The sequence below is a fragment of the Curcuma longa genome, chromosome 2 (assembly GCF_044706935.1).
Source record: "Curcuma longa cultivar G26 ecotype Majalengka, Jawa Barat chromosome 2, ITB_CL_G26_1.1, whole genome shotgun sequence".
Taxonomy (NCBI): Eukaryota; Viridiplantae; Streptophyta; class Magnoliopsida; order Zingiberales; family Zingiberaceae; genus Curcuma; species Curcuma longa.
In genome coordinates this window covers 332394-344823 of record NC_133862.1, presented here as the reverse complement: position 1 = coordinate 344823, position 12430 = coordinate 332394, and the positions used below count along the sequence as shown (strand labels likewise).

At 34.6% G+C, this 12430-nt stretch overlaps 2 protein-coding genes across 2 annotated transcripts in view; one reads left to right on the top strand and one right to left on the bottom strand.

Moving 5' to 3' along the window:
• Positions 1–12430, bottom strand: part of LOC141821086 (uncharacterized) — a 30624-nt gene that overhangs the window by 3611 nt on the left and 14583 nt on the right. The gene's annotated exons all lie outside the window — the stretch shown is intronic.
• On the top strand, positions 3500–4033 carry LOC141819305 (uncharacterized). The gene has a single exon (XM_074706647.1). It carries the CDS (start codon positions 3500–3502, stop codon positions 4031–4033), a length of 534 nt encoding a protein of 177 aa, XP_074562748.1.

Sequence of the window (12430 nt, the reverse complement as noted above, 5' to 3'; positions counted from 1 at the left end):
ATGGTTGCAACACATTTTAAAATTTTAAATTTGCTTAGATATTCAATTACACTCATGTTTGATTGTTTTAGATTGATCTAGATAGTATACTGTTGGCTTCTAAAGTATGTTGGAATATACTTTCTACTCGGTGTATGATTGATTCTTCTCCATTTATAAGGTATTGATCTTGGATATTCTGTTAGTATTTCTTCGTCAAACCTATGAGTTTGACTTTTGCAAATAGTAGTCATTTGATGTCAGTCATACTATACTAATAAAAATAATAATCCTCAATCAGAGTGATCTAGTCAAGGAAAGTGTTTAGGTCTAGTTGACCATCAAAACTAGGAGTATCTAGTTCGAATCGATGGGTAGTATCCATTTCGGGTCTAATTTCAAACCTAGGTCTAGATCTAAGCTAGGTTTGAATGTTTGGGAAATGGTCTCCTTTGTCAATTATTGATTGATGGTCTTGACGTGAATGAAGTCTAGGCGAAAGTTGGGTTATATGGGATATGTAATCTATAGATTCAGAACTTGTGCCCTTTACTAGTTTGTTGATCATGCTTGCAGCATAAAGTTTAAACCATTCTAGGTCTTCCACTTTAGATCGAAGGGTTTTAAGCTCGTCTTCAAAAGTTCACACCTACTATCTACCTCTTTGATTGTGGGATTTCTTGTCATAGTCAATGTGGAGGTTCAACAAGTAATGAAATTTATAAATTAAGCGGCACAATAATTTTAAGGAAGCAAGTTGGAATTTGAAAATGATGACAAAAGAGGTAGGTCACTAAAAGATAATGACAAGAATCCAAAAAATGATATGTGAGTTAAATTGAAAATGCACAAAAGTTAATTAACTTGTTAAATTTAATAAAAATTATTTTCGAATGAGAATGATGTTACTGGGTTGATGAGAGCTCTTTCCGTCAAAAATTTACACGAAGTAGGTTGTCCATGTTTGGCGGATGTGCAGAGAAGAGCTCCTAGACATTTGAAGTGTAGGGATGGGTGTGCCAGTGCCGAAAGAATACATGGATCCTAACCCTCTTTTATAGTTTGAGGCATGACCTATATATTCTTTATAAAATAACATAAAAAACTTAATTTGTTTTAATAAGAATCTAACAGACTTTCGTAAAAAGCTAAATAACTTTCTAAAAAGTCTCAACTAATTAGAAAAATTAACAACTCAAACACTCGGCTCGATCACGTCGAGAAAGGACTGACGAAAGCTAGAGGTTGGTTGGAGATGGAGATATAAAATGAGGCTTCGACTCTTATATCAATTGATGTAGCACATCGAACTAACACACACCATCTAACCAAAGGAGTAAACTCTCAAGAGAAGAAAAGTGGAAAATCAAATAATTTAAAGATAATAAAATTACATAACTCTAGACTAATTTTATAAACTTTACTTAATAACAAATATAGAAAATATGCTAAAAATATATAATAATTTAGTATAAATTATAATTAACTTCTTATTTATTATCTAAAAGTGTAATGATCGAATAGATGACTCCCCTCTAATCCATGTTGATTCATGCAGTTCTAACTATATCATAAGGTGAAACTTCATCATCGATCTCTAATGTGGTGGTATATATGTTTCCATTGTATTTTTTTTGACGTACTGTGTGGAGAAAAAAAATATAATAATTTAATAGGGATTAAAATTAATTTTCTATTTTTTTATCTAAATAGAAATAAATTAATTAGAAAATAATAATTAAATTAAATTCTTATTGTAGTTATTTTATTATTCCATGCTCTTTAATTTATTTCTTTTTATTATCGAAGAGAATTTAAAATTTTCTGTAATTAGTAAGTAATATGATAATTTATTTCCTTCTCAGATATCTTCTCTAATATATTAATTGATTACATAATTGAAAAAAATATAAATAAACAAGTAATAATTATAGCAATCAACATGTAAACAGATTTGATTTATCTTTCTATGAGTCATTCTTGATGGATCTATTCACCTTCTTTAACTATACACCCTCAACAATAGATTATATACTCTCACTCCTCACAAACTCAAAATGTACACCCTCCCTTACAAAATATATGCACTCTCAACAATAAGTAATATGCTCTCACTCCTTCCAAAACCCTAAACTCATAATATATACCCTTTGTAACAAAATATATGCTCTCATTCCTCACTAACTCAAAATGTAAACCCTCCCAACTCACCAATGAAACATAAACTCACACAACCCTAGATGAAGACTCCTGCCAAAGATGAGGAGACTCCAGGACAAGGCTCCATCCAAAGTGGATGAGGCTCCAAAAGAAGGCTTCCTCCATAGTTGGTGTAGAACGTATCATCTAAAGCTAAATGATTTTCATCCTTGGTGGAGTGCCAAATTAGAGTATACATCTAGCAATTGATAGACATGAATCTACATTGTCCTGAAAACCAACTCCACATCAAGTCGTACTCCCTCAAACCTGCTACAGTTCCTTTCCCTCCAAATATGATGCACTAATGTTGACATGGCAAGATGTCGTGCTCGAGCCAAGGTGGAAGTCCCCCGGAACTAGAGTCTGTAAATCCACAACATACGTTGATAAGTGGACATCTCAGGTCTCATCTATAGTCATATCCGGACTCTCCTTGCAGCTGACTGATTTGGCCACATTGAAAGAACACATGATCTAGTATTTCTTCCTCCTACTTGCAAAAAACGCATCGCCTATCTTCCAAATAGTCTTGTTTATCTTATATAGGTAGTCTTCTATGCGCTAGTAGCTATAATGTAAAAGCATGACTTAACTGTATGTAACTCTGCTAGATTATCCTCACCCCTAGCTTCCTGGCCCCTAAAATGATCATAAGCCTTCTAGACATCCCCTTTCTCTGACTAAACAATGTGGCTAGAGTTTGGGCTACTACTTTTGGTCTACCTACAGAGGTCAAAATACTGTCTCTGATATTTAGTAGTTGCTTAATGATCGGAGAGTCGATGCACTTAACTTGCTCACTCATATCCCAACCTTAGCCAATAAGACAAGGTTTCATATTTAAGTCCCTCAAGCCAAGATCACCTTCAACTTTGAGCCAACATAGTTCTAACTATGCTATAGCAGGATGCTTGATTGTCCACGTAAATGACTGACAAATGTTGTATATGCGCAAATGTTGTATATGCGCTCGATAACTCCATGAAAAAGGGGTACGATCAAGTAATGAACAAGTCATGGATTTTTAAACACAGCCAGCGACTGTTTCCCTCAGTTTTTTCCCACAGCATAGCAATCAACATGAACCTACTTCCGGCGAATTCAAAACCCTGCCAGTAATGTAAACCTGCTGAGAAAGACTGATTTCCTTAAACATAAAGATATTGTTCCAAACATGAATTAAGCTGTTGATTGATTTTCTTTGATTTCCCATTGCAAATCTGGAAAAGTATATATGTATTTCCCGTTTTATATTTTTTCCCCAACAATAAATAGACGCCAAACTGTTAATCCTTGCATGTCTCTATCTGTAGCGCCAATGGCCTCCGCCGCCGTCTTCCGCCGATGTCTCCAACTCATTGTCCTCGCCGCTGCAGCCGCCTGCTCGCTTGCCGACAGCAACTTCATCAACCGCACCTGTGAAGCCGCCTTCAGCCAAGACTTGTGCGTCTCCATGCTCATGTCCGACCGCCGGAGCATCAACGCCTCCACCGTGGCCGAGCTCGCCTACATCGCGCTCGACATCGACGCCACCGCCGACATTTCTTCCACCGTTGGAGTGTTACAACAGATGGCCGACGAGAACTCCGGCACGGATCTGGAGGCGGCGCTGAACCAGTGCATACTGGTCTACAACAGCGCCGGCGAGGACCTGGCGGACGCGCGCGACGCCGTCGGCTCCAAGAAATACAGCGACGCCGATGCTTTGATCAACTCTGCCTCCGCTTCGCCTGATGGCTGCCAAGATATGTTCGTGGATGTTGAGATGCCGGCGCCGGTGGCGGAGAAAGGGGAGTGGCTGGGGGAGAGGATTGACGTCTGCTCTGCCCTTGTGAAGGCGCTGTTTAATTAACCTCAAATAAAATAATTGGAATTTCGGCGTTTATCTGTTTAAATAATTATTGAATTTGATAGAAAAAGTAAATTAATTTCTCATAATAAAGAGAAAAGAAAAGACTTCAGATGAATTAGATATGACATATATTTTCCTCATGTCCACGTTAGCACAATACCGTTTTCTTTACATGATTATTTTATGAGCATATTTTTTATTAATTAAATGAAAAAGTAATGTTTAATTTAAATTATTCAACTAAAGAATGTGGATTGAGCCTAGGATGTAAATGAGTCGAGCCGAAGTTAGTCATGTTCAACCTTAATTATTTATGTAGCAATCTTGTTTGAGCTTATTTATTAAGAATTTTATTGAACTCAAGCCGAGTTCAAGTTTGTTGTGGCTATAAAAATTGCCACTTGATAGATCTAATGAAACTTTCTCTCTTAGATGGGCTTGGGTAAATCAAAATACATCAAAGGGCGCCAGGAGTTATTCTAGTGAGGTTCCTCCAATGCCTAGGTTATCATGGGATCATGAAAAGATTAGAAAGAAAACAACAATCGGGGTTTTCATACCAGATCTCTTCATACCATTATTAAATGTGTTATTTATAAAGAGTCATGCTCCCAAACCCTAACAGGTTATTAGAGCTTAGGGTTGTGCATCTCTAGTATAGCTAGCAATCAACTGAACTAAATCTGCACCATGTAGGCAAGACACATCGAGTTGGAAGGGGATCCTAATATAGTGGAAGCTTATAGCCATTAAAACTTATCTATTGATTCACATAGAATAATCTGAAGAAAAAATCTTAAGACAATAGATGATTGGAAGCCCAACTCATTAAAATGAAACAAAGATGATGGTGCTCTCATAAAACAGAGACGATGGTGCCCTCTCTAGATTGTGCATTGAGCTTAGGGATGTAAATGAGTCAAGCCGAAGTTAATCATGTTCAACCTTATATATGTAGCATGATAGAAAATTGTTAGGGAAATTTTACCCTAAACTCTATTCAATTCTCAAGAAATCACTAACACAATAATTAGAATTGCTGAAGCATATTAGAACTCATATTTGATTTTGGGCAATAATCTTCAATTTGTAGATTTTCTTAAAATTTAGAGTTTTGTTGATGGGGTACAAAATAAAACGTTGTTTTGTAAATTGGGACAATAACCTATATTTATAATTGCCTAAGTTTGCTAATTTCTAATTTGACCCCTTAATAAATTAGAAATTATACATGTGATTTGCACACTATTCTATTCATGATAATTAAATCCTTACGTCAAATTCTTTAATCATAATTTTGCCCATTTTAATTTATGATTTATGTAATTGTGAAATTAGATATTTATAATTATAATTATGACCCAAATTCTAATAATCTCCCGTTGGACCAAATGTGTAAACTTATAAATGTGTTAACCTTAATGAAATCAAAACTTTTGTTATCATAGTCATAGGGCTTCCTTAACAATCTTGTCCTAATTATATAGATATAAGATTAGTGTAGTCTTTGTTGTATCTATCACAACTAAACCATCAATGATCACATACATCAATACAATCAAAAGACATAGATCAATCATGAATTTGTGGCATGAAAATTATAAAATATTAACTTAAGTTATACAAAGTGTCATGAAGTAAACATTAAACTTTATATCTGATCAAAAAATATCTAAATACATAACCAAACATATAGTACGAACTCCTACTAGATCTAGACTTCACCAAATTGAATAACACCCATAAGAGTGGTATGCTCATAGAAGACATTGGGTGGTAAACCCTTGATAAAAGGATCTACTATCATGGAATTTGTGCCTATGTGTTCTATCAAAATCTATCCACTTTGTACTCTTTCTTTCACAACAAGGAATTTGATGTCGATGTGCTTTGATTTTGTCAAGTACGTATTATTGTTAGAATACAATACAACTGATCTATTGTCATAAAATAACTTCAATGGTCTTTCAACCTTTCCTAAAATACGCAAGCTAAAGATAAAATTTTTCAATCATATTCCTTGATTAGATGCCTCGTAACATGCTATAAATTCTACTACCATGGTGGAAGAAGTTGTGAGTGTCTATTTGGCACTTCTCCAAGAGATAACTCCGCCAGCCAATAGAAAAACATAGTCAGAAGAAATTAGAGTCAGAATATCCCATGATTTCAAGAGTATATGACCTCTTATATGTGAGCATGTAATCACTAGTTCTCTTTAAATATCTCATTACCCTCTTTGTTGTTTTCCAATGATCCATTCCTGGGTTACTCAAATATTTATCCAACACTCCAGTAATGTACACAATATCTGAATGCATACAAATTTGAGCATACATAAGACTTTCTACTACCAAAGCATAGAGAATCTTTTATATTCCTTGAGTCTTAAGGCTTTCTTTAGGGCACTGTTTAAGACTAGACTAGTCTCCTTTAGTGACCGGGGTGTTACTTGATTTGAAATCTTTCATGTTAGTATTTTCAAAGGCTTTAAACTTGTATCTCAATAGATACACATATCCAAATCGTGAGTGATTGAAGTATGCTATAAACTTCTCGTGCATGAGTTGACATGGGTCCACATACATCGATATGTATAAGACCCAAAGTGTCATTCTCTTGTTCACCTTTTCCCTTAAAAGGTAACTTAGTCATCTACATTTTAAGCAGAAATTGCATGTATCAAATGAATCCAATTCAAATGATTCTAAAATTCTACACTTGTGTAATTCGACATGCATTTCTTACTTATATGGCCAAGGCGATAATACCACGTGTAGTGTGTTAATCGATCGTCTTTTCGAGCACGCTTATTGCTCGTTTCGATATTAAATATATCATTGGATATATCTAACACATAGTTATCATTGCTTAATGTTCCAATTCCATAAATAATGCCATTCAAAGTTATATAATAATAATTGTTATTAAAAGTCAAATGGAAGTCTTTTCTATTTAAGCAAGAAATAGAAATAATATTCTTTATTAAATAAGAAATATAATAACAATTATCTAATTCCAAGACAAGTCCACTTGGGAGTTTCAACAAATAAGTTCCTATGGCTTTGACTGTAACCATAGCTCCATTGCCAACTTGCAAACTTAAATCTCCCTTGATTAGTCTTCTACTATACCTTAGCCCCCCGTATGTCATTACATATATGTAAGCCACACCTAGTATCCAATACTCAAGTATTAAAGAAAATAGTATGACATTCAATAATGAAGATATTTGAAAGAGATGAGGCATCAGATGTCTTCTTCTTCATGGACTTAAGATAAATCTTGCAGTTTCTTCGCTAGTGTCCCATCTTGCCACAATGGTGACATGATCCCTTTGGTGTCAGTTTTTCTTTCTTAACCTTTTTCTTTCCCTTAGCTTAATCTTTTGACTTTCTCTTCTTAGAACTTTTCTTCAAAGTGTCAAACAACATCATAACTTTCTATTCTTTCTTAACAAATGGTTCCACTATCTTGAGCATATTAATCAGCTCTAGAATTATGGATTCAAGATGATTCATCTAATAGTTCATCACAAACTATGAATAGCTATCAGACAAACTATGTAGAATTAAGTCAATATTTAACTCATGACCTATCACAAATCCAAATGATCCCAACCGCTCAATGTAGAAACTGCTCTACAGATGAACCTTCTTATACCTTTGAGCGAATGAGAAACGTGGTGACCTTGAACCGTTTGGATATTCTTGCTCATCAAACAACTCATGAAGATGATAAACAATCGTATAAATATTTATTTGGTCATATTATTTTTACAATTCAGGAGACATTGAGGCTAGCATAATGCAACTGGCAAGTTCAGAATCAGTCGTATATTTCTAATGAGCTAACATTTAGTCTGATATTGCATCATCAGCTAGTCTTGGGGAAAGAGTCACTTCAAGGATGTTATCTTCTCAACCTTGAGAACAATTCTCAAATTTTGAAGCCAGTTTAAGAAGTTCAGTCCAGTCAGTTTATTGGTGTTCAAAATTAAGCATAAATTTAAAGAAGACATACTGATTCTATTAACCTAGAAATACAAATTTGAGCAAATAGAAGAGAGATAAATTTATTATATGATGCAAACAATTTGCACACATGAATGAGTTTCTCACTTGCTTATCAAATTCATAAGCCCTCATTTTGAATTCAGGAGATGGTAGATTTTCTTCAAGTTGGTTGATATCCACTATAAATAAAAATGATAAATCCCAATTAGCCCCATTGACTATCCCTAGGGGTGATCGGCCCGGTCTCATGGAAGTTTTTCATCGGCCACCAAGGTAAATCAAGAAGTGCACGCAGCGGTCAACCCAGATATCCACTATAAATAAGAATAATCTTAGAGAGAGTCCAATAAATCATCTTTATTTCTAGTGGTAGGTATCAAGTATACCAATTATATATCTCGCATATATAACTATCACATTATGCTATTAAGTAATTGATATTTGTATAAATATTGGGTTGTCAACTCATTAACATATATACATCATATGCATATCACCCAACTTCACCCCTATCCACATTAACTTTGGAGAGAGTTCAACAAGTCAATGCTTCAATTTAAAGCTATCCCATTAATCATGAGATCATATCTTAATGGTCTGAACATGTCCAATTTTAAGTTGGGTTTGCCCCATTAATCATGAGATCATATCTTAATAGTCTGAACATGTCCAATTTTAAGTTGGGATTCAAGTTAAACTCTGATTCTATACCATATTAATGGAAGGTATAAACTTTAAAATTTAAACAAGAAATTTTTTTAATTTTATTTGGTCTCATCATTTACATGCAAAATAGAAAAACTATCTGCAAACATCTACTACATGACATAATCATGATATTTCAATATAACATCACATTAATCATATTAAGCATGCATATACCATGGCATATATTATGGCACAAGTCATGTCGTCATCATCATAAATTAATTTAAGAAATAAAAATGTTAAAGAATTTAATTTCATAAATTATAATTCTTTTATTAGATTAGAAAATAATTTCTAAATCTAAGTATATATATATATATATATATATATATATATATATATATATATTATTAGAAAATAATTTCAAATCTAAAAATTTCTTATTTAATTAGAAAATAATTTCAAAATTTGGGGTTTCCTAATCAAATTAGGGAATAATTTCTAAAATTCGATTTCCTACTAAATTAGGAAACTTTTTCGAACATGAAAATTTTCTATATTGGATTAGGAAACCATTTCCTTATCCAAAATTTCTAACATGTCCAAAATATAATTTTTAGACAACATATGACACGCTAAACAAAGATCTACGATCTTTGTTGAAACACAACGTAGCTCTGATACCACTGTTATATTTCCGTATGCGAGTTTTTAAATTTATATTTCACTAAACATGTAGGGGAAGAGTAATAATCTATATTATTACTATTTATGTATAAACCCTATATGAAGATACACACGCATGCAAATATAATCATAGATAAGTGCATAAGTAAAGTATACGTGTCGATGACGCGAAACGAAAATGACATCAACTAACAACCTTAAAAAGGTTGCCTCTACTCGTATTCGCACCGAGATCTCTTTGAGATAACTTCCTTAAGTCACATGTCATGTCTATATTTTGATACTAGTTGAAGGAAGGAGACAAACGATCTGAGTGAGGACTACGGTTCAATTCTATATCCGATGACTCAAAGCAACCCGATGATATGAATTAGATTGAATGGAGATGATCACATCATCGTTCAAAGGTCGGACGATTCACTGTCAACAAGGGACAATGAACCTAATGGCATGGAGTTTCGACAACAATAATTTTCTACCGGAACAATAGCCAAAAAGGGAGGAAGAAAAATACCTCGTGGTAGAGAAATAATTGTTGCTTCTCCTCTTGCTCCTTGCTTCCACCACCGAGTTGGTGCTCCTTTAGCTCGATGGAATGCGACTTAGAGAGATGTGGCTGACCGGTGGAGAGAAGGTTGGCTAGAGGTGAGCTTGAAGAACCCCTCCTTTGGATGACGGCATCAACTCCACCAAGGTGGTGGGGCGGCGACAATGGAGAAGGAGGGTTGGGCGACAAGGAGGAGAAGAGAATGTTAAAACCTAACCCTTAGGTTTTCAATCCATTAAATCTCTCTTCTTTAGAGATATATTTATAGATCTCTAATGGGTTTGATTTGCCAACCAAAACCCATATCTGTTAGCCTAAAATCCAAACCGATAGTCTTAAGTTTAGTTCAAGACCAAACTGTTGGTTCAAAACCAAACCACCATTTCATTAAAATCAAACTAATTTGGTTTATAATTAAATCAAAGAGGATCCACTTTGTCTTCAAAAGACATGACCCATCGGTGCTTTCATTTTAATAAAATATCTTTTATATTTGCCCTTTATCTGGTCTAACCAGACTCAATCTCTCTCGATCTAAGAATCTAATTCTCAAACTCATTTTATGTCTCTTGAATGATCTCATAGTGTTGTGACCTTATAGGTTCTTGATTTATGTTGGCCATCCATAATTAACTATTAATTATGGATCAATCATGAGTGACACCTAGTAGTATATCATGTTAGCCTCAATTAATCAAAAAATCACAGTTGATTCCAGAACCACTTCTAAACCCTTCAACAGCTACAGTTGTTCGTGCGTCTGTTTCTTTCACTCATCTTATACCCACTTAGTTTAGGACATGATCTATCTGTCAGTCCCCACTATGCTGACTACGTCACACCTAGCCTAAGAAGTAGTTCCTTATATCTGCGAATTTAAGTTACTCAAAATATCTGTTAAAGAGGACCATTCTCTTGATGTGTTTCTGCTTTGGTCAAAAACTTACGAGTAGCAATCCTGACAGGTGGTCATAAGGTATATGTCTCCTAATAAAAAAAAGTGGTGAATCCTCTGTTGGCTACTCAATCACCTTCTAGCACTTTAACTTATAACCAATCATTCCGAGTCCACATCTCCATAGAGACATTTATTTCAGATGTCAAAGTATAAGTCTTCATGACCAAGATGACTTGAATACCTTAAGTTGAAGGAAACTTACACACGAGCTATAATGAGATATTTATAGACATATATAAAACCACATGAAGTCTTATGGTAGGTCATTTCCGATGAACTACTTACCTTGAAATCATCATTCATATTTTAACTCTTAACATCTCAACGTTTCCAGCTAGTTAGGATCAGCTGCTTAATAAAATCAAGGAGTCTAACATATGCTAGTCTTACATGCATAATAAATGATATCTAGTCTTATCAATTTATCAACTAGAAAATATTTTAATACGTACATTAATACACATGTAGAGATACCCACTAATTGTGACCCAATCATAATTTCTCTCATGCTATACATTACATTGTGGACCTCATTAATTAAATTTAAGATCAAATCAAATATATAGAGAATGCACACTTAAATAATGATTTATTTAAATTACTTCTTATTTTGTAGATTCAAGTTACCTAAAATCTCTGTTCAAGAGGACTATCCTCTTGACGTGTTTCTACTTTGATCAAAGACTTACGAGTACTAATCTTGAGAAGTGGTCATAGGGTCTATGTCTCCTAATAAAAGGAGTTGTGAATCCTCTATGAGCTATTCAATCACCTTCGAACACTTTGACTTATACCCAATCATCTCTGGTCTACACCTCTGTAGAGACGTTTGCTTAAGATATCAAAGTATAATTCTCCATGACCAAGATGACTTGAATATCTCAAATCAAAGGAAACTAGCACTCGAGTTGCAATGAGATCTTTATAGATATGTATATAACCACATGAAGTCTCATCAAGTTTATAGGACTCCTAATGGAATGTTGTCAGTTGGTAGTGGTTTGGTCGGAAGGAGCGGCGGTGGTGGTGAAATGATGTTTGTGGATAGTTGCATCAGTCTGGAGACTTTGGCAATGATGAACAGTGGTGTGGTTTCAGTTTTCACATTTTGATATTTTATAAAAAAATGTTGGTGCAAGTAGCACCATTCGATCAAACTTGAGTTTTGATATAAGCAAAAAAGTTAAGGATACTTGTGATATGATGTGCTTATCAAGTTTATAGGATATCTTAGTTGAGACTAGGAAAGGAAGTCCTAGTCGGTGGGACTAGGTAAGGAAGTCTTAGTTAGTGGGACTAGGCAAGAAAGTCTTCGTTAGAGGGACTACGCAGGAAGACTTGACAGATCAAGGATATTGGGCATAAAGCCCTGGGGATCGAGGACACTAGGTCGGAAGCATTAGGGGTCGAGGACACCAAGCGAAAGTTTAGACAGGGTCGAGGACTAGAGGTCTAATGGAAGTCCCGAGGGTCAAGATTAGCTGAGCAAAAATCTAAATTGGTAGGGTGGATCAAGGTTTGACATCAAGTAATCTCTCCTT